A 25,475-nucleotide genomic window follows, 5' to 3' on the forward strand; every position below is an offset into this window, starting at 1 on the left:
AGATATGCATCCAGCATCTGTGTCTATGAGGTTCTCACTTGAGCTTCCTCTGTGCTCAGTGGAGAAAACCATTACCAACTGAAGCAGTCCCCTTCTGCAGTAATGACCTAATGCTGTGCCTCCAGTTGGCCTTCTGGATGTAGGTGTACACCTCTCCCTTTCAACTAGAAAGGGAGCCTAGAGAAGGAGCTTTGATTCCAGCATCTTTTAGATGGCTATGCTTAGAGAAGATCAGTCACAAACCACAGTACTTACCCAATTACTGGGGCTCCAGAAGATGCCAAAGACTGAGAGAGATGTTCTTGTCTTGTTAAAGCAGTTCTTACCTGGCTGACTACTCTTCTTAAGGCACATTTGACTTCTTTGTTCCTCAGACTGTAGATTATGGGGTTTAGCAGGGGGGTGAGGATTTCATACAGCATGGAAACTATCCTGTCCTGATGAGGTGAGTAGGTGGAGGAAGGTCGTACATATGTGCAGATGGTGGTCCCATAGAAAAGGCATACAACTGTCAAGTGAGAACCACAAGTGGAGAAAGCTTTGTGCCTGCTCTCAGAAGACCTCATGCTCAGGATGGCCAAGAGGATACAGATATAAGAGATCAGAGTGATCACAAAGGCACTGCCTCCGACGACCCCACCGACAAGGAGAATGACCAGCTCCCTGCTGTAGGTAGGCAAGCAGGAGAGGGCCAGCACAGGGGGAATGTCACAGTAATACTGGTTAACCTTATTAAAACCACAGAAAGAGAGTGTAAAAATCAAAGAGGTGTGCAACAGGGAATTAACAATCCCCACTAGCCAGGTGCCAATGGCTAGGTGAGCACACAGCTTCATGCTCACAATGTTCATGTACTGCAGCGGGTGACATATGGCAACGTAACGGTCGTAGGCCATCACAGCCAAGAGGAAAACCTCTGTGCCTACAACATCAATGAGGAAGAAGAGCTGGAGCATGCAGCCAGTGAAGGAAATAATTTTGTTCTCAAGCAACAAGACATCCAGCATCTTTGGCACAGTGATAGTGGGACATAAGATATCCAGTAGGGATAAGTTGCCAAGAAAGAAGTACATGGGGTTGTGCAAACGGGTGTCTGTGCTAATGGCAGTAAGGAACATGATGTTGCCTGCCATGGTGGCCAAATAAATAATCAAAAACAGCACAAAGAGAAGAAAACGGACTTGGGGAGCATCAGAAAGGCCTACAAGAACAAATTCTGACACTGTTGATAAGTTGACCCTCTGCATCTTCTCTTTCATTGTGGAAATGCTTGCAGAGGTTTACCTGGAAGAAAGAAAAATTGCAACTTAGTCCAAATGGCATCCAACGTCTGGTTTGCAGTTCAAAATCACCAGTGCAAGTCTGCACTGGCACACAGAAGCTTGAGAGGGACCTAAGGCAAAGCTTAAACCACCATAAGATACTTCAGTCAGCAGAAACAGAAGGCACATGGTGCTTTCAATCACATCTCTAAACAGGGAGCATGCAGGTGAAGTACAACAGAAGCTTCACACAAACACTCACTGCATTGACTGTGTTGTCCTCTGCATCTCCAGGAAAGGTGACTTCCCTTTTGAATCTTTCTACTTCTGATTAAAACATCCACATAATACAGAACAAGGACTTAACAGCTCCTGAGCCGGCAGTGAAGAAGCGATGAGTCCTGATTTAGCAGCACAGGAACATTCACACATCTGCAGGTACTGGCAGAAGTGCCACCTTGGCCTCATTTCTTTAATGAGGTTTTATAAATGTGTAGGTGTATCTGGGGAGGAATGTCTCTGAAGCCTTTTTTTTTTTAGCCTTTCTTTCCTGGATGTCATCTGCATTGCATACATGAGATGTTCAGAATGCTGCCAAAGGAGGCTAGAAATATGAGAAACTGTTTCCTCCCCTTGAATCCTTTGATTCCTGTGGCTTCCATGTTGTAGGACCTTTTTAAAAGCACTGTGGTTTGATACTGGAGTCTACTCCCAGTTACAAGTACTAGATGGTGGCACTCATGAGGAGAAGGCTGAGAGGAGATCTTATGAACGCTTATAAATATCTGAGGGGTGGGTGTCAAGATAAAGGTGGGTGGTGCTCAACGACAAGACAAGGAACAGTGGGTACAAGCTAGAACACAGGAGGTTTCACCTCTGTGTCGGTGTGAGCTGAAATTCCTCCCCCCCCCACTGACAATAACCAGGCTAGCCCAGTCTGGAAGCAAATGAAAAGCTGTATTTACAAGCAGATGAAATGCAATGAATATGTACAAATATACAAAATTCACAACATTTACAAATATATACAATCAACAGAAAAGCACAACCAAGCTCCCTTTGCTTCCCCCCAAGGGGACCCTCCCAAAGGGGGCATCCCTCTCCCAGGAGCTTCCCCCCCCAGACCCCCCTGGACAGAGAAGCAGAGTTTAGTTAGAGCAGAAAGTTGTTAACTTAACTGCCAAGGTCAGTGTGTTATCTTCAGCCAGAAGAGAAGAAGAAACAGCAGCCAGACAGCCCAGCAACTGCCCCCACTGCAGAATGCAGAATGTGCAGAGTGCCTACCTTGTTTTGGGTAATAGTTCTTAAACATTTCTATCTATCCAATGGAAGTGTTTAGAACAATCATTATTTTGCTTTCTTACACCCAATAGTGACTTATTTACTTTCTTTCACTTTCTCTGTTCTGAACTTTGCAAGGAAAAATTAAAAAGACAGTTTCAAACCACCACAACCTCAAACTTTACTGTGAAGGTGACAGAGCGCTGAAGCAGGCTGCCTAGAGAGGTTGTGGAGTCGTTTTCTCTGGAGACTCAAAACCCACCTGGATGCATTCCTGTGTGGCCTGTGGAGGTCCCTTCCAACCCTTACCATTCTGTGATTCTCCAGGTCCTGCAGCCCACCTCAGGTGCCATTCCAGGTTACTAAAGTTCTACACCCCACAGGAGTCCAGTCTTCCAGGTTCTTTAAATTAAACTTCTCATTGCTTGACTACAAATCATTGGGTCAGAATAAAACTGGCAACAGGTCTATCCCTCCAAGGTTGTGTAGAGTGGTGACTGGAATGAAGCTGTGTGGTCTAGATACCTGGGTTCTACACTTGGCCCTAGGGCCATCAGATACAGAATCAGAGAATGGCTTAAGTTGGAAGGGCCCTTAGAGATCATCTACTCCGACCTCCCCACCGTGGTCAGCGATGCCTTTCAACTAGACTCCACTGCTAAAGGCCTCATCCAGCCTGGCCACCCCCAGGGAGGAGGCAACCACAGCCTCCCTGGGCAGCCTATTCCAGAGTCCTACCATGCTTATACTGAAGAACTTCTTAAGATGCAGTCTAACCCTGCTCTCCCTCAGCTTCAAACCATTCCCCCTTGCCTTATCTCTAGACACCATTATGAAAAGTCCCTCTCCAGCCTTCCTGAAGGATCCCTTCAGGTATTGGAAGGCAGCTCTAAGGTCACCCCAAAGTCTTCTCCTCTATATGATGGACAACCCCAGCTCCCTCAGCCTATCCTCATAGCAGAGGTTCTCCAGCCCTTGGATCTTCTTTGTGGCCCTCCTCTGGACTCACTCCAACAGCTGTGTCCTACTTTTTTTCATGTCCTACTTCTTCTGAAGTTTCACCACAAAGAACAGACCTAATCACTTCATAATAAGCATGCCTGGCAGAATGAGATACAACAAAGTGATCAGTCTCATCCATAGCTGTGAGAAGAACGAGAACTGCAGCCTTCCATCTTCCTAAACTGGTTCCATGCCACTTCCACTGCCAGCTACCCACTGAACGGCCATGAGAGGGCAATACCTCCTGCAAAACCTCTCTGTTGTTCAAGGCTTCAAAGTGCCAACAGTCCAGAAGTGATGTTCTAATAGTGGTCATGGAAAGGGGCCTTCCACACTATTTGCTTTGTGGTATTTTTAATCTGAGGCCTCATGTCTGAAGCCCAGTGCTGATAATCCAACCTTAGTACTTCACAGTGCTTGACGTTCTGCTGAACCACCTGCCTAATGTACATGTGGCAGCAGCTGGCTGGCCAAAATGAAGACTTCTAAAGAGTGCTAATGTTCACAGGTATAAATGACATCCTAATCAACCTTAAGGGTCTTCTTTTGGGGTGGGATGTGTTGGCCCCATCAAGGTGGCAGTCACCCAGCACTTTGGGCTGCTGGCTCTTAACTCCTCATCTTGTATGCTTGCAGGGATGTTCTTAGTTGGGTTGTTAGAAGTAAAAACACAGGAAGAATATTTGAGGTAGGCTTTCAATCTGATCTAATCAGGCTTTCCATTTAATGAGCTTATTTGTGACCTTGTTGGCCCTACACTACAAAGGTCTAACCTCCAGGTTTGTGATGCCTCTGGACCATGCCACATGCAAACAGCCTTTAAGCTCTCAAGAAAACCATCAGCTACCAAAAGCTTCTCAGCTGTCATGCTGAGGTTTTAATCTTTTTCATTCTCCATATTCATGCAAAGGTCTCAGGAAACATTGCTCAGGAGAAAAAAAAAAATAGTCCTTATGCCCAAATGCCAGTAGATGTGACATGTTCAGCACAGGAGAGACATGGAGCTGTTGGAGCAAGCCCAGGGAAGGCCACAACAATGATGGAAACCCTCAGCTTTGAGGCCAGGCTGAGAGAGTTGGGGCTGTTCAGCCTGGAGGAGAGAGGGCTCTAGGGAGAACTTCAGGTGGCCTTTAAGTGCTTCAAGGGGACAAAGAAGAAAGCTGAGGACAGACTTTTAAGCAGGGCCTGTTGTGACAGGACAAGGACTGATGGTTTGGAACTAACAGAGGGAGATTCAGACTGGAGAGAAGGAAGAAATTGTTGACACTGAGGGTGGTGAGAGCCTGTCCCAGGGTGCCCAGAGAGGTGGGAGCTGCCCCAGCCCTGGCACCACTGCAGGTCAGGTTGTGTGGGGCTCTGAACAACCTGCTGTGGTCGGGGCTGTCCCTGCTGACTGCAGGGGGCTTGGACTAAGATGAGCTTTGAAGGTCTCTTCCAAGCCCAATCATTCTCTAGTTCTATGATTCTGTATTACCTGTAGAAAGAGTTTTCTGCCTCATGGTAAAAAAAAAAAAAAAAAAAAAAAAATTTGAAATTTACCAAGTATTCCTCATCTTGTAATACCTCAAAGCAGTCTGGAGATACCTAGATGGTGTAAATCCCTCCAGTGCTGCTATCCCGTACCCCTGGGTTGCTGATACACAGAGTACAGTGGAAACTGTACTAGGGCAGCTCTGGGCTTGCCTTATGTTTCAAGAACCATTTCTGAGCTGAGCTTTTGTTGTGAAGACCAAATTCATTAGGCCACAGCATGTCACTGGACACCCAGTGTTTGAAACCAGCCCCAGCCAAGCAGTTTTAAAGCTGTACCCCTCAACAGTTTGCTGCTTTACCCACAGCCTTTAAATAAAATTGGTTAGACCAAGACCTCCTTAGGTTTCTTGGGCCTTAACCAAAACATTGTGGAGACCCTAACCAGTTTTCAAAATATTTTTTTTCCCTTTGAGGTAATTCCAACACTTTCTAGATTAGGGCAGATGATTACACCTGAGTGGAAGCCCAGAGAGCTGCTAATTTCTAGGAGAGAAAGAATGAGATGTTAATGATGCACAGTGGAGCCAATTTACACACCCTTTACAAACTCTCCTGCCAACTTGCACTGTTGCAGTTTGTCAGACACCAACTTTTTAACAGCATCTACTGAGGCCTTGTTACAATTGTCCCAAGCGGTTTGCTGGAGAGACAAATCGGTTGTAGGAAATTGCTTGTCTTGAGGCACAGCCTCCCAAGAACCACAAGGGATTTGTGTTTGGCTTCCTTGTCAAAAATCAGAGTGACCATTTCACATCAATGCGTGAAATGGTCTGCATGGAAAAAAGCAAAGGAGATAGCGAGGTCGGTGTGGACATGGAACCAGCCAGCCTGGAAAAAAACCTTTAAGGTCGTTGAGTCCAAACACTATCCAGCTTTTCCCAAGTCTGGTGCTAAACCACATCCTTCAGCACATCTCTGTCTCCCTTAAACACCTCCAGAGATGTGGATTCAACCACTCTGGGCACCCTACCCCTGTGTTGGAGAACCCTTTCAGTGAAATTTCATCTAACATCCAACCTAAAGCTCCCCTGGTGCAACTTGAAGCCATTTCCTCTCATCCCATCCCTTCTTACTAGGGAGAAGAGACCAACCTCCACCTAGCTCCAGCCTCCTTTCAGGGTGTTGTAGAGACTCACAAGGTCTCCCCTCAGCCTCCTTTTCTCCAGACTGAACAACCCCAGGTCCCTCAGCTGCTCCTCACCAGCCCTGTTCTCCAGACCCTTCACCACCCTTCTCTGGACCCACTCCAGCCCCTCAAGGTCTTTTTTTTTATAGTGAGAGGCCCAAAACTGAACACTGTACTGAAGGTGTGACCTCAGCAGTGCCCAGAACAGGAGAAAAATCACTTCCCTGATCCTGCTGGTCACACCCTTGCTGGTCCAGGCCAGGATCCTGGTAACCTTCTTGGCCACTTGAGCACACTAGTGGCTCATATTCAGCCTGCTGTTGATCTACACCCTCTACTGGGCAACTTCCCAGATACTCTATTTTTTTTTTGTGTGTGTGTGTGTGTGTGTGTGTGTGTGTTTATGTCCTTAGAGGTAGAACAAAGACAGAAAAAGCTGAAATTCAGCACTGGTTCTGATGAGGTCTTATTATCAGACAGAAATTTTGTCATTTACTAACCATTACCAGCCTGGTGCATACATCTGGCACACTCCTTCCTTTCCACCTCCCCACCACAAAGATTTCTTCTTCATGGGACATCCCATAACGATGAGCAGTTAAAAAAATGGCAGTTGAGAAATCCTGTGTTGGGCAAAAACGTCCATCACTGACACAGGCTGTCAGATAGATTACCTCATAAGAGAAAAGCTTTCCCAGTAAAACAAATAAAGTGAGACAATGAGTCCCACATGAGGTCCTTTCTAGTTTTAAGGTCCATGGGGTCTTGCTCCACAGCCTTGTTACCATGGAGCAGGCTGGAGACAAGACTGAGCCTTGAATTCCCTCAGAGATCCAAACTGAACCACTCTGAAACACTGTCAAGGAGAAAAGTCACTCAGCATGGTCACCAACTTTTCAAAACCCCACTCTGACAGCACCCAAAGGGTCTCTCATTGTGCCCAGAATGTTGATCCTGCCTACTGCGGTCTCTTTGCCACCTTTTCTGGGGTGTTGGAGCAGGCAAGGTTGCTTTGGGCAGCAGATTGCCAATGGCAAAAAAATGGCCATGACCCCCAAGACAGCAGGGGACTGGGGTGTCAGAGCCTGGCCCAGGCTGCCCAGGGCAGTGGTGGAATCTTCGTGCCTGGAGGGGTTTTAAAGCTGTGGAGATGTGGTGCTGAGGGACAAGGTTTAGTGGTGACTTTGCAGTGCTGGGTTAAGGGTTGGACTTTACCTTAGAGGTCTTTTCCAGCCAAACCATTCTGTGAATCTATAAATAGAGGGTGGCAATAGAAGGAGGTTACTGAAGCAGGAAGTGCACTTGAGGGCAGAATGTGGTCAAGCAGCTGCAGGACTGGACTGGGCTCTGCAGGCTGCGAGTGCTGGCAGTGCCAGGAAGAGCTCTAGCCCAAGCTGGGGGTGTAGAAGACCTCATTACAGGCAGTAAGAGACAGCAAAGTGACCAGAAACCACCATGATAAACTCAGCAGACATGCCCTTAGTTTGCACAGAGGAATGGTTCTGCACCTAGGCTCAACACCATTGCCATCCCCTGATTTGTCCCCAAAGTCCAGCTCAGACACCTCTGCTATTTCAATCTGCCCTCACCCCCATGAAGATGTGGGGACATCTTTCCCATGAACCATTCCTGGAAGAGATCTACATTCCCAATTATTTTCAGCTAAATCTTGTATGCTTTAAAAACCGGCCTGACAGACATAAGTACAGAATTATTTCATCCTCAAACACTTCAGTTTGACATTTTTTCCCCTCTTTTGCATTTGTCCATAGTTCTTCCTCTTTTAAAAGACATTCCTGGATTTATTACTCCTGCTGCAGCATCCAGTGGGAGGTTCAGCACAAAGTGAAGCCAGCACTGAGAAACACTTCAGAGTGGATGTGGCAAGCCCCTGTGTTTTTTTGGGAGGCCAACAAGCACTTCACAGGCTAATTTCACTGTGAGGATACAGATAACAGGACTGACACTACAAAGGAAAGCTTAAAACTAATTCCCAATCCCACCTAAACACAAGGAGAAAATTCTTTGCTGTAAGGATGCCTGAGCCTTGGACCAGACTGCCCACAGAAACTGTGGGGTCTTCTCTGGAGAGATTACAAACCCACTTGGATTTGATCCTGGGCAACCTGCTCTGGGTGACTCTGCTTTAGCAGAAGAGTTGGACTGAGTGATCCTAGGAGGTCCTTTCCAACCCACATAATTTTGAGAGTCTGTAATTAAATAGCCCATAACTAGCTCAGCCTGGGTTTGTGAGTAGGTTCATGAATAACTGCCACAGAAACACACAGTCCTCCTGCCTCTCAAAGCAGGATTCTCTCCCATCCCAGCCTCCCCTGATCCTGCTGCTTTCTTGTACCCACCTAGAAAAACACACAGGGCCACCCAGCCCAATTCCAAACCTACTGAACCTGAAGCAACAGCTTTAAGTTAACCCAAGCTGCTAGACCCCACAGACTTTTTGAGCAACCAAGCCAAGGGAGGTGTGAGCTGCTTGCATTGGAAACAGGTCCCTGAGCTGACCAAAGATCTGCTGCCAGTTTGCAGTAGCTGTGAAGCAGCATTCCAAGTGCCATCACTGTGACATTGCTCACTTACAGTCTAATCTTCTGCCAGCAGCTCTGACCTCTTCCTGGAAACACCTCCTGCTTCTCTCAGACAGAAGCCTCCTCCAGCAGCTTAGAAGAGCTCTGCTCTGCTGATGCCTCTGATTTATACCTGCTGAACAAATGAAGCAGGTCAAATTAACACCAGCTGAAGAACAGGACCAGGGGCTCTGATTGGACTTGGATTGATTACAGCAGTTGAAGGCTTCTCCACCTGCTTCCATCCCTGTGCTTACACTATTGTGAGCATCAGTCTTGTGAGGAGCAGCTGGGAGAACTGGGAGTGTTCAGCATGCAGAAAAGGAGGCTGAGGGGAGACCTTCTGGCTCTCTCCTACTTCCTGAAAGGAGGCTCGAGCCAGGTTGGGGTTGGTCTGTCTTCACAAGGAACAAGTGACAGGACAAGAGGAAATGGCCTCAAGTTGCTCCAGGGAAGGTGTAGCTTGGATGTTAGGGAAAAAGTAAGTTCTTCCCCCAAAGGGCTGTCAGGGCCTGACCTGGGCTGCTCAGGGCAGTGGTGGAGTCCCCATTCCTGGAGGGGGTTTCAATCTATGGAGATGTGGTGCTGAGGGACGTGGTTTGGTAGTGCCCTGGCACTGCTGGGTTAAGGGTTGGACTTGATGATCTTAAAAGGTCTCTTCCAACCAAAAGATTCTGTGATTTGGGTTTTAGGCTTCATACCAGGAGTGTTTTCCCCCAGTATCTTCAGTGGAGGTGTTAATGCTCTACAACACCAGAAGCTCTGGAAGATTTTGTGCAGTAAAACACTGTCTAGTAATTTCAGCACATTTCAGTGCCTCAGTGAGCAGAGACTGACCTGAAAAGTCAGATCACTGACCAGAACTGGTTCTGTTCTATCTCAGACCAGGATGAACTTGAAAAAGGGATCGTGTCAGGTGCAGCCGTGCTGCCCTGCTGGGCTCAGGTAAGACACATAATCCACACTCAGCCCAAAAATCCCCAACCAAACCTGAGTCACTCTTGCTTCTTGTGGCAGGGAAACCAGCAGTCTCACTGCTGAGGATGAAATTTGTGCCCTAAGGTTTTGGAAACCAGTGGTGAAAGAGCCATTTCCTATTTCCCCATTCTCCTTTCTTGACAGCAGCTACACCTCCTGTCCCAGCTGCTGCCTTGTTCTGCCAGGCCAGCAGATTGCACCACAGCAGAGCTGCTCCTTCCCAAGTTGGGAAACAACCTTGGGCTGCGATTCAGCAGATCTTGTATGGCCCAAGCAGAAGCTGCTGTGTAACTGCTTGTAAGTCCTTCTAGTAAGGACTGGGTCACTCAAGAGATTTCCCTATAGACCTTTGATCTCCTGATGTCTGCACAGACACATTACAGTTCCACTCAATCCTTTTTGGAGCTACTTTTTATTTGTACAAGAAACTGTGATGACCAACACTGGAAGAAGACTATTCTAGAATTCATAGACTGTAATCACAGAACCATACAGGGTTAGGGATTGGAAAAGACCTCAGAAGATCACGGAGTCCAACCCCCCCTGCCAAAGCAGGGTCACCTAGGACAGGTCACTCAGGAATCCAGATGGGTCTCAAAAGTCTCCAGAGAAGGAGGTTCCACAACCTCTCTTGGAGGTTCCACAGCCTGCTCTAGGGCTCCAGCACCCTCACAGTAAAGAAGTTTCTCCTCATGTTGAGGTGAAACTTCTTGGGTTCCAGTTCATGCCCAGTGCCCTTTGTCCTATCAGTGAAAAGAGGCTGGCCCTTTCTTCTTGACACCCACCCTTCAGATATTTATAGACATTAATGAGATCCCCTCTCAGTCTGCTCCAGACTGAACAGCCTCAATATCCTTCTTGTAGTGAGTGGCTCAGAACTGGACACAGTACTTGAGATGTGGCCTCACCAGTGCTGAGCACAGGGGAAAGATCACCTCCCTGCCCCTGCTGGCCACCCTGTTTGGATGTCAGGAACAAGTTCTGTACCATGAGGGTAGTGGAACACTGGAACAGGTTGCCAGGGAGGTTGTTGGGGCCTCATTCCTGGAGATATTCAAGGTGAGGCTCAAGAGGACTCTGGGCAACCTGATCTAGTTGAGGATGTCCCTGCTCACTGCAGAGGGGTTGGACTGGATGACCTTTGGAGACCCCTTCCAACCCAAAACATTCTGTGGTTCTGTGATTCTAATACAAGCCAGGATGCCATTGGCTTTCTTTGCCTCCTGGGCACACTGCTGGCTCATGTTCAGTCGGCTGTCAACCAATACCCCCAGGTCCCTCTCCAAGTCACAGCTTTCCAGCCACACATCCCAGACCAGCTTGGCTCAGGAGATTCTACAGTGCTTCCACAGCTTCCACATGGATGCCTTCACCTCTTTATTCCTCAAGGTATAGATGAGGGGGTTCATCATTGGGGAGAAGACAGTGTAGGACATACAGATGTTCTTGTTGGAGGAGAAGGCAGAAAAGGGCTGGAGGTAGATGAGGATGCAGGGTCCAAAGAAGAGGGTGACTGCCACCAAGTGTGACCCACAGGTGGAGAGCACCTTCCAGTATCCCTCAGTGAAGCGAACCCTGACTGTGACCAGGATGAGGATGTAAGATGTGACCAGCACCAGGAAGCACACCAGGGATATTAAGCCACTATTGGAAGCCATGAGCCACTCAGTGCCAGAGAGGTCTGTGCAGGCCAGCTGAATGACAAGAGGCACGTCACAGAAGTAGCTGTTGATCGTGTTAGGGCCACAGAAAGGGAGCTGGACTGTGAGCAGTATATGGACAATGGAGTGGAGGAAGCCTCCTGCCCAGCAAGCAGACACCAGGGCCCAGCACACCTTCCTGCTCATGATGGTTGTGTAGTGCAGGGGCTTGCAGATGGCAGCGTAGCGGTCGTAGGCCATCACGGTCAGGAGGAACATCTCTGATGCTCCAGTGAAGTGCAGGAAAAACAGCTGAGCTATGCAGGCTTCAAACACAATGGTCTTCCTCTGGGTGAGCAGGTCCACCAGCATCCTGGGAGAGATGACAGAGGTGCAGCAGATATCTACGAAGGACAAATTGCAGAGGAGAAAGTACATAGGTGAGGACAGCTTGGGGTCAGTCCTGACTGTCACAATGATGAGAATGTTACCCAGCAGAACCAGGACATAGGTCAGTAAGAAGAAGGTGAAGAACAGGACTTGCAGCTCCCTTCTATCAGAAAGTCCCAGGAGGATGAATTCAGTCACCCGGGAGAAGTTTCCCAATGCCATGATCACACCTCAAGTGTGGTGGTGACCAAGGCTGACCAGGAAGAGCAGGGGATGTGCTACAGCTCCAAGAGTGATGAGCAGGGCTGACCAGGAAGAGCAGGGGGTGTGCTACAGCTCCAGGAATGATGAGCAGGGCTGACCAGGAAGAGCAGGGGGTGTGCTACAGCTCCAGGAATGATGAGCAGGGCTGACCAGGAAGAGCAGGGGATGTGCTACAGCTCCAAGAATGATGAGGGCAAGAAGCATTTACTGCTCTTCTGCCTGCTCCAGAAAGCACAACATCACATCCTGCATCCTGGTGAGCAGTGTTTGCAAAGAGCACTGTCCACCTCTCTCTTCCCCTGCTTTCCCAGTCCCTTGCCAGGTTTCTGACCCTCACCCCTGGACTCACACTGTCCACTGTTTGTCTGCATTGTAGTTGGTTTGCCAAAGCATGTGCTCTGTTTCTGTCTGGGAGGAATCACATCCTACTTACAGGAGAACAGCCAGGAATGCTGGAAAAATGCTGCAGTGTCCTTTTGCTTGGAGACAGTTCAAAGTGCCGTGATGGAAGTGAATGCTCACCATGGCCAAGCCCCCTGTCTATGCTGTATGGCTGATATGCTCTCTGGTGGTCCTCAAAGTCTGTTTCTCTTTCCCATCAAACAGGCTTGCTTCATGCATCATTCCAAAAGTAGAGCTGCAAATCACAGCATGAGTTCAGGACTGATCCCACTTTTTCCTCTGCTTCTCCCAAGGGCTTGGTGATCTTCCAGAGCTGGCACAGCTGCAGAGAGGGTCAACTGTCTACAGTGATCCCTGATGTTGTGCTAGGCAGAGACCTGCAGAAAGGGCATCACAGGTTGAGCCTAACAGCTCTGGCTCCATGTAGTCAGCAAGGAGGAATAAACACCTTAAAGGCTTGACTTCCAGATCATCCTCTGCAGTGAGCTGACTCCTTCACAGAAGATAGTTCATCTCTTCTTCAACATAAATGGAGAGCAGATGTCTGCCCCATGCTAGATGTCTACCATGCACCCATGAAGCTGCCTTGAAGGATCCAAATGACCAGATCACCACAGGAGTACTTAATTTTCTCTGTGTATCTTCAGTGGATGACCCAAGCATTTCTCACTGACTTTCACATGTCCCATGGCTGATATGAAGACCACAAGCAAAGAAGGGGAAACAAATGGTCACCCAGGCACTAAATGTTGGTACCACACAAACTTTCAAGTCTGAACTCCTTGGTATTTGCTGTCTGAGGACATTCCAAATCTGTTTCAGGTTATTCATCTGATAGGTCAGGGCACTGGTCCACTCTCCTTCCTCCTGCTTATAGATTCCAAACCCTTGGTTTTGTTTGAGTTTCTTCTTGCATAGAGCATTGTTTCAGGAGGTTTCCAAGTGATGCTTCTTATCCTGACAGGTTACAGGCAAATTTCACAGTGATGGAATCAATTTTCCATCTGACATTTAGACAGAAAGATCCAACAAGGCAACATCTCGAAGGCTTCCTGAACTGACCTCTGTGTTGCCCCCATCTTCCTTCTCCCTAAAGTCACCCCAGCCCAGCCCAGCCCAGCATATACATACTTCTGGAGCATACTGGGTGCTAAACACAGGCAAAAGGTAGTTTTCCACTGGTGGAGCTGGACCTCTGAGACCTGTGCCATTAACCAACTCCAAGCAACCACCCCAAGGGCTTTATTAAACAGATCTGGTAGTTGAGTCCCTTGGTGTGCCACAGCACAACAACTTGCTCTGTGACCTTCTCTATATGGAATCTTGAAGCTTGATAAAGAAAGGATAAGACACCATGCACTTCTCAGCCTCCAAAAGCCATTTGTAGGACAACCCAAACCTCTTGTAATAAAAATATAAATACAGGGTTGTACTCCAGAGTGAGTGCCACATTGCCATCACAGAACAGTTTGGGTTGGAAGAGACCTTTGAGATCATGGAGACCAACCCTTAACCCAGTGCTGCCAGGGCACCACCAACCCATGGCCCTCAGCACCACAGCTCCATAGCTTTGAAACCCCTCCAGGGATGGGGACTCCACCACTGCCCTGGGCAGCCTGGGACAGGCCTTGACAACCCTCAAGGGCAAGAAATTGTCCAGCCTAAATCTCCCCTGGAGCAACTTGAGAACATTCCCTCTTGTCCTGTCACTTGTTCCTTGGCAGAAGAGACCAACCCACACCTCCTGTCAGGGAGTTGCAGAGAGCCAGAAGGTCTCCCCTCAGCCTCCTTCTCTCCAGGCTCAACACCCCCAGCTCCCTCAGCTGCTCCTCCCAAGATGTGTTCTAGACCCTTCAGCTGATTCCTTGTCCTTCTCCAGACCCTCTCCAGCCTCTCAATGTCCTGGAAAAAAGGACTCAAAACTCGAACTCAGGATTCCAGGTGTGGCCTCAGCAGTGCCCAGGCCAGGGGGACAATCCCTGCCCTGCTCCTGCTGGCCACACTCTTGCTGATCGAGGTCAGGATGCTGGTGACCCCCTGGCTCATCTCCAGCTGCTGTCACCAACCCTCCCAGGTCCTTTTCTGCAGGGCAGTTTCCAGCCACTCTTCCTCCACCCTGGAGTGTTCATAGACTCATCTTGTCCAGATCCCTCTGCAGAGCCTCCCAGCCCTCCCTCAGCCCAACCTGATGTGTGCCAACTTCCTGAGGGTTCACTCGATCCCCTCAGCCAAATCATTGATCAAGATACTGAACAGATCTGTCCCTTGCACTGAGCCAACACTGAGACAGTTCTTGAGACCAGAGAAGATGGAGGGCTAGGACACAGTAGCATTGGTGGGAAACTGCAGTCCTTCCAGGGCAGACTTGATCAATGCCTCATCAGGGTGAGAGCTAAACTAATGTTTCCCTAAGGGAAAGGAAGGTCTGGGCAGACCTACAAGTTATCAGTGGTGGTATGCCACTGAGAACTATGACTCAAGTTCAAATCAGCTTGAACTGATTGTTCTGTTAGTTGATAAGAGATCCTCTTGGCTTTATCTCAGCCCACAAGCTCTTTTATCTCATTTTCTCCCCTTCCTGTGGAGAAGGGTGAATGAGAAGGGCTGGGTGGGTGTCCAGCAGCTAGCCAAGGTCAACCAAACTCATGGCCTGAGCTTTGAAGCTTGGAGATTAGTCTCTGAAAGCATGAAGTCTAGAAAAAGAGGAAATGTGATTACAGGACTTTAGAACCATTCCTGCTGCATCTTCAAGAGATGGAAGGAATAGCTGCTTCCAGTGAGGAGGAACTTGAACATCTAGATAGGAAATCTTGGTGACTACACAACTGGTTTTGTGACCTAGCAGCAGGGAAGAAACCCTTCCCTCTTCTGTTGGTCATCAGTACCTCTTTCTCTTCCCATTCTGTCTGGAAATGTGGAGAAATTATAAATATTGTGTGGACAAGTAATGATGTTTTACCTTCATTTTATTACCATTGTAAAGTAGCAAGAATCTATTGCTGTATTTCCATGAGCTGTCAACTGTTTTAAGGACATCCTGGTCCTCTGCTTTCTTTCCCAAAACATTTGTGCCAAGACAAGATAGAAAATCTGTGCCTTGACCACAGGCAGTAGAAAATCATTGCCCAGAGTCAGGAGATCCTAGGGACGTTTTTGTCTTTCCATGCTGGAAATGGCTCAGGAGAAGCCACCAACTGAAACAAAGGCTGAAAAATCTGTAATTGAGAGGGATCTTATTCAGAAAATGGACCTCAGAGGAGTCCCTCACAGGAAATGTCTGTTTTCTAAGGTGGGACTTCGGTCATGCTTGAACAAAACAAAGGAACAACAGCAGAAAACATACACAGTTCATATTTGCCAGTCTCCAAGAGCTTGCTTGCTCTTGCTCCTCTCATGACCTCCTCTGACCAAGTTAGGTGGTTTCATCAGAACTTCTTAGCTGCAAGTTGCTGCTTAGATGTTGTGAAATCAACCCATGCCTCTGCCAGCACTGAAACCCACCATGGCTGAGAAGAGCAGCCTGGCTCTCCATCTGCATTTCTCATTCTGCAATAAAGAGCATCTACAACAACAATCATCTCTCAGAGCTTGGGGCAACTGTGGCAGGAGTACTGAAAGCAAAGCACACCGCAGAAGCACAGGACATGGGGAACAATGAGGTGCTGAGTACTGAAACAGCAGTGTTTAAATACAAACAAGCAAGAGCACTGAAAGCGTTGTCCAGCTAGAGCACCTCACTGCTCAGCTGCCACAGTTCTACACCTTTCTGTTTTCACTTCCCACTTTCCTGCACCACAGTTTTCTCATGGCACTCTTCACCTCCTGGTTTCTCAGGGTGTAGATGAGTGGGTTCAGCATGGGGGTGATGATGGTGTAGAACACTGCCATGCTCTTGTCCTCTGACAGATCGCTGGAGGGACGGATGTAGACGAAGGTGCATGGCCCAAAGAACAGGACCACCACCGTGATGTGGGACCCACAGGTGGAGAGGGCCTTGTGCCACCCTTCAGAGGTTTGACTTCTCAAGGAAACCAGGATGACAGCATAGGACATGACCAGGATGAGGAAACAACTCAGAGCGATCATCCCGCTGTTGGCAACCACCATGACGCCCACAGCGTAGGTGTCAGCACAGGCCAGCTGCAGCAGGGGGTGCACATCACAGAAGTAGTGGTCAATTGTGTTAGGGCCACAGAAGGGGAGCTGAGTGGTCAGAAGAGTCTGAGCTAGGGAGTGCAGGAAGCCTCCTACCCACGAGCTGAGCACCATCTGGCCGCACAGGCGCCTGGTCATGAGGGTGGTGTAGTGGAGAGGTCTGCAGATGGCAAGGTAGCGATCGTAGGCCATCACCGTGAGGAGGAAGATCTCTGTGCAGCCAAAGAAATGCACCCCAAAGAGCTGGGCTATGCAGCCCACGAAAGAGATGGTTTTGTTTTCAGCAAGGAGGTCAGCAATCATTTTGGGAGCTGTGACAGAGGAGTAGCAGATGTCCACAAAGGACAGGTAGCCCAGGAAGAAATACATGGGGGAGGTGAGGTGCTGGCTGCTAGTTACAGTGCTCACAATGAGCAGGTTTCCTGCCACAATCATCAGGTAAAAGAGCAGGAACATCACAAAACACATTTTCTGCGCCCCTTGGCTCACTGAGAGGCCCAGAAGAATGAATTCCTTCACACTGGTCCTGTTCTCCATGTTCCTGGGTGGGGTGGTGGTACTGTGTCCAGCCTAGGCACATGGGAAAACAAAGACAAATGATTCCTCAGGTCTCTGCATCATTTCAAATGAATTCTTTGTCAGAAGTAAGAAATCAATAGGATTAATGGCAAGATTATGAAGTAGGCATTTTGTTGTCTTTCAGGTCTCCTTGCATGAACTTCAGCCATGCCTATTACCACACTGAGACAGGTCCACTCTGTGGTGGACACAGAGGAGGGCAACAAAGCTGGGGAAGGGTCTGAGCACAAGGCTGGGGAGGGGTCTGGAGCACAATCTCTATGAGGAGAGGCTGAGGGAGCTGGGGGTGTTTAGTCTGGAGAAGAGGAGGCTCAGGGAAGACCTTCTTGCTCTCTACAACTACCTGAGGGGAGGTTGTAGCCAGGTGAAGGTTGGGCTCTTCTCCCAGGCAACCAGCAACAGAACAGGAGGACACAGTCTCAAGCTGTGCAGGGGGAGGTTTAGGCTTAGAAGGAAGTTCTTCACAGGCAGAGAGATTGGCCATTGGGATGGGCTGCCCAGGGAGGTGGTGGGGTCGGCATCCCTGGAGGTGTTTAAGAATGGGTGAGGCACTTAGTGCCATGGTCTAGTTGATTAGACAGGGTTGGGTGATCAATTGGACTTGATGATCTTGGAGGTCCCTTCCAACCTGGTTGATTCTGTGATTCTGTGTTCCTCCATCCTGGGCCTCCAGGATTGTGAAGGACTGGATCGATGGTTGATGTGCCAAGGACAGGGCTGCAGTGTTCAGCTCAAGCACTACAGGGGCTACAGAAGTTTGAAAGCACGTTTGCCCTCTGTGTAGACCAAGTCCATGATGACAGCCTTTGTGAAAACTGTGCCTTTAGTCCAGAATCCCAGCATGGTGGGGGGTTGGAAGTGATCTCTGGAGATCATCCAGTCCAACCCCCCCCTGCTAAACAGAGACACCCAGAGCAGCTTGCCCAGGAGCACAATGACCAGGAGGGTTTGGAAGCTCTCCAGAGAAGGAGACTCCATAACCTCTCTGGGCAGCCTACTCCAGGGTTCCAGCACCCTCAAAGTGTTCGTGGAACACTGATTTATTTTATGAGCAAAAAGGAGGGTTGAGGGGGTAATGAAATCCACCTGCAGAGGAAGAAAAAAAATAAAATCTTTTGTGTGTATACATATTGAAATTTAAATTTGCAGCTTCGTGAGCTTGAACAATGAGTGCTGGGGAAATGATCTACCATGGCTCAACCAACTTCACATCAGACCTGCTCGAGTATTGAGCTTGCTCCGAATGTCAGCAACGTTCCTTTGAGAGGAAGGAAGAGTGGAAGCAGCTTTTCAGAACTGCTGTTGCAGAATTGTGTAAATTTTACTTCATGCTGATCCGTAAAACACTCAGGGGGAGCGTAAGGAGACATCAAGGTCCTGGAGCAGGTCCAGAGAAGGGGAATGAAGCTGGGGAAGGGTCTGGAGAACAGGGCTGGTGAGGAGCAGTTGAGGGAGCTGGGGGTGTTGAGCCTGGAGAAAAGGAGGCTGAGGGGAGACCTTCTGGCTCTCTGCAGCTCCCTGCAAGGAGGCTGGAGCCAGGTGGGGGTTGGGCTCTTCTGCCAAGGAACAAGTGACAGGACAAGAGGGAATGTTCTCAGGTTGGCCCAGGGGAGGTTTAGGTTGGACCTGAGGAACAATTTCTTGCCCTTGAGGGCTGTCAAGGCCTGTCCCAGGCTGCCCAGGGCAGTGGTGGAGCCCCCATTTCTGGAGGGGTTGAAAAGATGGCAGAGATTGTTTAGCATCAGCCTTAGTAGAGTTTGATACTGGCTGGACTGGTTGATACTAAAGTTCTTTTCCAACCAAAACAAGTCTATGGCATTTACCAACTCACCAATATCCAAGCAGACATCAGGGCTGCTTTAGTAAAAGAAACCTTGAAATCCCTGTGTGGGACTTTTTTTGCAGAGTGTAACCAAAAATAGGCACCTCCTGGAGCCAAATCATCAGCTGTGTGGGATTCAGCCTAACAAACAAGGAACAAAACCTTCCCAGTCAGCTGCTGTTAAAAATCACCAGCCCAGTGAAAGCACAAACAGTTCTTCCTGTGGGTGCAGATGATCTGAGCAGGCCTGTGGAATGCTTCAGTTAACTCAGAGGATCCATTACAGCAAAATTAGAACCTCTTGTGCTGGCAAAAACAAACAAACAAACAAACAAAAAAAAACAAACCCCAACCTCACCAGGCATCCACAGGAAACACTGAAATGGAGAAACCCCCAAATTGCTCTCAAACCCACAAAGTGAAGCCCAGAGAGGAAGTTGGGAAAGGCAGGGACTTTTCTTGTGCCTACAGATGAGCTACAGGAGGTAAAAGACAGTCAAGAAGGGGGATAAAATTTCCATGGATAGCTCCTTTCCAAGGAATAAACGATCAGTGTGGCAGTGATTTCTACCTAGTCCTCCCAAGCTGAGGTCCTGCCTGTCCTTCCTCTTCTCACTTAGCACTGATGTAGTTTTCTGCAGAACACAGAAGGGCAAAACAGGTTCCTATTTGTGGTTGTACCATTGGTAGGAAAGCAGCTGGGCTCCAGCTCAGCCAGAGAAGGGCTGGGAGCAAACCCCAGCAGCCTTGGTGTGGTGTTCAGGCAATCAGTGGTTGAGAAAGGGGATAAGTGATCAAGGACAGCACAGCTCCATCCCCAGAGAACAGCAGGGGGGATGCTCCTCAGCTAAACCAAGGAGCCTCTTTTTGAAAGGGTTGTAAAAATCCAACCCTTTGACAGCAGACAGCTTTACTGGGTGTCCCTCTTGGCATGGCCCCTGTCACCACCACCATCCAATTGCATGTCACAATACACCCTTCAGCTCATCCCATCTCATTGACTTATGGCTTACCTAGATCTGAGCCAGTCACATGCACTCCTTTTTCTGCCTTTGCAGGGTGATTCCTAACCAGCCTAAGGTGTCTCCTTAAAGATGTGATGAATTACATGCTGGAGGTGCCTGCTTCTTTCTGTTGACTCTAGGAGGATCATAGAATCCTAGAAGCTTTGGGTTGGAAGGGACCTTTCAAGGTCAGGTAGTCCAACCCAGCTGCAGTCAGCAGGGACATCTGCAACTAGAGCAGGTTGCTCAGAGCTCCAAACAACCTGACCTGGAATGGTTGCAGGGATGGGGCAGATGGCCTTATCTCCTCATGCCAAGCATGCATTATTCCCTACAAACTCAGGTGGTTAGTAACAACCAAGCCTGGGACTGCAGAACTACCTCTGTGCATGGCTCCAGCCACAGACAGTTGGTAACTGCACTGAAAATGTCTTTTTGTATTTTCACATTTCCTCAAGAAGAAAGGAAACAAAAAAGGAGAGAAAGGGAGTTAGGGACAGGGAAAGGAAAAGGAAGGGAAGGGAAGAAAGGGAAGGGAAGGGAAAATAAAAATAAAAGGGAAGGGAAGGGAAGGGAAGGGAAGGGAAGGGAAGGGAAGGGAAGGGAAGGGAAGGGAAGGGAAGGGAAGGGAAGGGAAGGGAAGGGAAGGGAAGGGAAGGGAAGGGAAGGGAAGGGAAGGGAAAATAAAAGAATAAAAGAATAAAAGAATAAAAGAATAAAAGAATAAATGAATAAAAGAATAAGGGAAGGGAACGGAAAATAAAAGAATAAAAAAATAAAAGAATAAAAGAATAAGGGAAGGGAACGGAAAATAAAAGAATAAAAGAAAAAGGGAAGGGAAAATTAAAATAAAAAAAGGGAATGGAAAATTTAAAAAAAGGGAAGGGAAGGGAAAAAATATCCAGAGTACCTCCAGACTCACCTCCTCTCTGCTTGGAGATCTAACGGATTGTGTAAGGGTTGGGTGATTTTTATCTCCCCAACACCTGCCTTCCCTGGTAAGGGAACACAAAGTCCTTAAAGAACAGAGAAGAGCTTCTGAAAAGCTTCCTGCTTAGGAGGTGCCTTTTACTGTCTTTTTTTTTTTTTTTATCCTGGTGTTTTCTGCCTATGTGAGAGCTGCTCTGACAAGCTGGCTGGAGAACATGGCCAGATCTGTGTGAGGTATTCACCAGCCACCAGAAGAAAGAAGACTGAGAGGAAAACTGCTTAAGGAGCACTGTGAGACCTTCCCCAAGGACAGCTCCCAGAGTGAGGGCTCTTGGGGCTGGAGGATGGAGATGTGGAGGCTTAGTAAAGGGAAGACACAAACGGCAAAGAAGGAGACATTCATTCTGCCCTGATTTAAATGTTTAATTAAACATATTCAAGAAATGGTCATTGGTCAGTGAAGGAGAGCATCTGATCATTCTATAATGCTCACAAGCCAGAATCAGAAGCACAGATTTGGTTTGGGTTAGGGGGGACCTTTAAAGCTCATCCAGTCCAACCACCCCCCCCCCCCCCCCCCCCTCGCAGTAACCAGTCATAGCCCCAACCAGAGCAGGTTGCTCAGAGCCCCACACAACCTGACCTGCAGTGATGCCAGGGCTGGGGCAGCTCCCACCTCTCTGGGCACCCTGGGACAGGCTCTCACCACCCTCAGTGTTAAAATATTTCTTCCTTCTAGGCTGTGAGGGCACATTGCCAGCTCAATGTGCAGCTTTAAATCATCTCCTGAAAGCACTGCAGAATTTCTCCAGTAGAAATAACAGCTGAATATTAAACTGGACAAGGACAAGTGGCATCAGGGGAGGTTTAGCTTGGATATTAGGAATAATTTCTTCACTGAAAGGGTCATCAGGCACTGTAACAGGCTGCCCAGGGAAGTGGTGAAGTCACCATCCCTGGAGGTGTTTAAAAGATGTTTGGATGAGGAGCTTAGGGGCATGGTCTATGTGGTTGTGTAAGAGGAGATGTTAGATTATGGTTGGACTCAGTGATCTTAAGGTCTTTTCCAACCAGACAAGCCTTTGGCTCTATTCCATGATGTGACCTAGTTTGGTTAACCCTTTCCAGAATCCCTCCCTATTTCACGCTTGGTGGTTTTCCCAAGTGTAGAAGCTCACGAGGTCTACAGCTTTGGCTTTATAGCTTTGTGAGCAATAACCCAGCACTTTTAACTCTTTCTGTGTTCCCAACCCCCAAACACATGCACCACAAATCTTCATTAAACATAAATCAGAGAGACTTCTAGCAGTAAGGAGAGAAGCACCATGATCTAGGGGGTGGTAAAGAGCTGCCTGTCATGGTAGTCATCTTAAGGGTAGTGCTTATGTTTGAGTTAACATTCCAGAGAGACAGGAGGTGGCCTAAGTTACCTCTTGACCCTTCAAGTCCTGTTTTGCCTGAAATTTCATCACTGGCAACCCAGTGGATGAAGTCTCTTGCAAGAACTTACATGTTTTAACAGAGGTCAGCAACTGACAAAGTAAAGAAAATCCTTCTTGTACAAATGGGGAAACTGAGGAAGGAAGTCAGCTCTTAGGTCGGTGGAAGGCAGCTGAGTTGAGTCTTGTCCTATGGGTTTTCCTCTCCAGGGACTGCTTCACTTGATCTACCTCAGACCTGGATGGGATTGGTTCTGAAACAGACATCTAAATTTTGAGTAGAATTACCTGGGGCAGGCAAAGGCCATGTGCAAAGAGTTACAGTCAGTGCCTTAGTGTCCAAGTGAAAACCAGCAATGAGTGGTGTCCCTCAAGAGTCCTTACTGGGACCAGTACTATTCCATATCTTTGCCAGTGTTGGGAGAGACATTGGGAGCAAGTTCACCCTCAGCAAGTTAGCAGATGACACCACCCCACCTGGAGTGGTTGATACACTTGAGGGAAGGCTTCCCTGCCAGAGAGACCTGGGGAGTGGGCTCGTGAGCACCTCAGGAGGTTCAGCAAGGCCAAGGGCAAGGTGTTGCACCTGGGCTGGGGCAATCCTCGATATCAATCCAGGCTGGGGGATGAAGGGCTGGAGAGCAGTGCTGTGGAGAAGGACTTGGGGTAGTGGTGGATGAAAAACTGGATACGAGCTGGCAACATGCACCCACAGGCCAGAGCCAGCTGTGCCCTGGGCTGATCCCCAGCAGTGTGGGCAGCAGGGGCAGGGATGGGATTCTGCCCCTCTGCTCCCTTCTGCTGAGACCCCTCTGCAGTCCTGGGGCCAGCTCTGGAGTCTTCAGCACATGAGAGACATGAAGCTGTTAGAGTGGGTCCAGAGGAGGGCCATGAAAATGATCTGAGGGCTGGAACAGCTCTCCTGTGAAGAAGGGCTGAGTGAGTTCAGCCTGAAGAAGGCTCCTCAAGAGCTTCTTGTGGCCTTTCAATGTATAAAGAGGGCTTACAAGAAAGACCAAGGCTTTTCAACAAGGTCTGTTGTGACAGTACAAGGGGTGGTGGTTTTAAACTGAAAGAGAGCAGGTTTAGATTGGACATAAGGAAGAAATATTTTTTTTTCTGATGAGTGTGGTGAGACACTGGCACAGGTTGCCCAGGGAAGCTGTGGATGCCCCATCCCTCAGAAGTGTTCAAGGTCAAGTTGGATGGGGCTCTGAGCAACCTGAGCTAGTGAAAGATGTTCCTGCCCATGGTAAGGAGTTGGAACAGCCTTCCAACCCAAAGCATCCTCTGATTCTGTGCAGTCCTGCTGTCAAGAAGAGCCTCACCTTTCTTAGCTTGAATCTTCTGCAGCCAAAGGTGGATCTGTGAACTGAATCACAGCGAAGCAAATGGATCTTCCAAGTCATGCATCACTTCAGCTCACACTCATCCCTGCTCTGAAGGCCTCTGTGTACTCTTAGCTTCTGTTTTATGGGTGCCAGCAGTTTCATCCACTGCCCATTACTTCATTTTAGGGACATCTCCTGACATTTCAAACAGCCCAATAACCACCCAGGTAATGCAGCCATCTCCTGGCACAGAGCACCAGAGATCCATGCAGTGAAGATGGAAATCCCCAAATGAATGAGGAGGTTAAATGCTGCTCTGGGTAAGAAGAGTCCTCTAAATTAAAGTTAAGTTTGCACTGTAGGTTGGAGTCGTGATCAGGTCAGTAAGGGTTAACTGCAGTCACTGTAGGAAACAGAGTGTTGGGTAAGAAAGTAAAAACAGCTTTACAATCTTTGGGAAAGGAAGAGGAACAACAAGTGACAGAAGAAGCTACAGATGAACCATGGAGTACCTTGCCTGCTGAACTCCTTGGGCCAGCTCTGCTGAATTCTGTACCCACATGGCAGTGTTTGGCTGGTGTCAAACTCATCTCCTGTTCCTTCCCTAGCCACATAGACTAGCAGAAGCCCAAATCAAGAGTTGCTGATATCTCCTGTTGCCAAATAATTCTCTCTAAGGAGGTGCTTTCAGCCAGGAAAGGAGGAAGGTGTTTCTGTGTTTCCCCTCTTCTTACATTGGCAGAATGGTTTGGGTAGGAAGGGACATTAAAGATCATCTAGTTCCAACCCTCTTACCATGGGAAACACTTCTGTGTTTCCCCTCTTCTTACATTGGCAGAATGGTTTGGGTAGGAAGGGACATTAAAGATCATCTAGTTCCAACCCTCTCACCTCCTGTTAGATCAGATTGCTCAGGGCTCTATCCAGCCTGGCTTTGGAGCCTCTGGCATGAGTCTGGACACCGTGGTGGTGGTAGCTCACACATGTGGAGGGACTGCACATGGTGAGCAGATGAGTGAGGTGGTGTGGGGGGGCAGGGAATGGTGACAAGGGGCTGTCATACAGAGATGTGAGGTGGTGAAGAGGTGTGAATTTGGTGGTGGAAAGGTTGGGGCTGAAGTGCTGTTTGGGGGTAAGTTGTGAAACTGGAAGTGTGAGGCATGAGGCTGGAGGCTGTCTTGAGGAGCTTTGTGAAATCGGAAGTGCCTGAGGTGTGGTGAAGGACTGTGCTGAAAGACAGCATGAAGTGGCAGGTAATACTTGGGGGGAAATTGGGTTGAAAGACCTCCTGACATCAGAAGCAGACATTGTGTATTGAAGGCAGCACAAGCAGAGCCTGTGGAGTTGGAGGTGCTGAGGTGTGGAAGGGTTATGGAGGTTGGGTGGACCCCGCTCCAGAAGTCAGAGAATCTCAGAGACATTGTGGTTGGAAAAGATCTTCAGTTTCATTGAAAAGGTGTGTGAAGCAGTATGGACCAAGCAGAGTGGTGACTTGTCTGGGGAGAGGCTGTGGGTCAGAAGAGGACACTCTGTGGTGATGGGTGTGTTCAGGCTGCTTTGCAGGGACAGTAGGTCCTTGAGGGTGTCCTGAGTGAGGTCGTGAAGTCATCAGCAGGCATTATGGAAGAGGACTGACAGTTTCTCAGGCTGTGTGACCCTGAGCAGCAGTGAGGCACCTTCTCCAAGGGCTGTGACACTAGAACATCCCTGGGACATGGGTAGGAAAGGAAGCACCAATGCAAGAGGCAAGATCTA

General features: G+C 48.5%; 3 protein-coding genes across 3 annotated transcripts; all 3 read right to left on the minus strand.

Annotated features, from left to right (window-relative positions):
• Positions 1 to 251: 251 nt before the first annotated feature.
• Positions 252 to 1,247, minus strand: LOC128974211 (olfactory receptor 5V1-like). Its single transcript, XM_054390762.1, has one exon. The coding sequence runs from the start codon at positions 1,245 to 1,247 to the stop codon at positions 252 to 254; it is 996 nt and encodes a 331-aa protein (XP_054246737.1).
• Positions 1,248 to 8,855: 7,608 nt separating this feature from the next.
• Positions 8,856 to 12,016, minus strand: LOC128974212 (olfactory receptor 1509-like). The gene is made up of 2 exons (XM_054390763.1): positions 11,115 to 12,016; positions 8,856 to 8,922 (listed from the first exon to the last, which is right to left on the minus strand). The coding sequence occupies exons 1-2, from the start codon at positions 12,014 to 12,016 to the stop codon at positions 8,856 to 8,858; spliced, it is 969 nt and encodes a 322-aa protein (XP_054246738.1).
• A 4,200-nt stretch (positions 12,017 to 16,216) lies between these two features.
• Positions 16,217 to 17,152, minus strand: LOC128974213 (olfactory receptor 4S2-like). The gene has a single exon (XM_054390764.1). The coding sequence runs from the start codon at positions 17,150 to 17,152 to the stop codon at positions 16,217 to 16,219; it is 936 nt and encodes a 311-aa protein (XP_054246739.1).
• Positions 17,153 to 25,475: the final 8,323 nt, after the last annotated feature.

Source organism: Indicator indicator, chromosome 21 (assembly GCF_027791375.1).
Source record: "Indicator indicator isolate 239-I01 chromosome 21, UM_Iind_1.1, whole genome shotgun sequence".
Lineage (NCBI taxonomy): Eukaryota > Metazoa > Chordata > Aves > Piciformes > Indicatoridae > Indicator > Indicator indicator.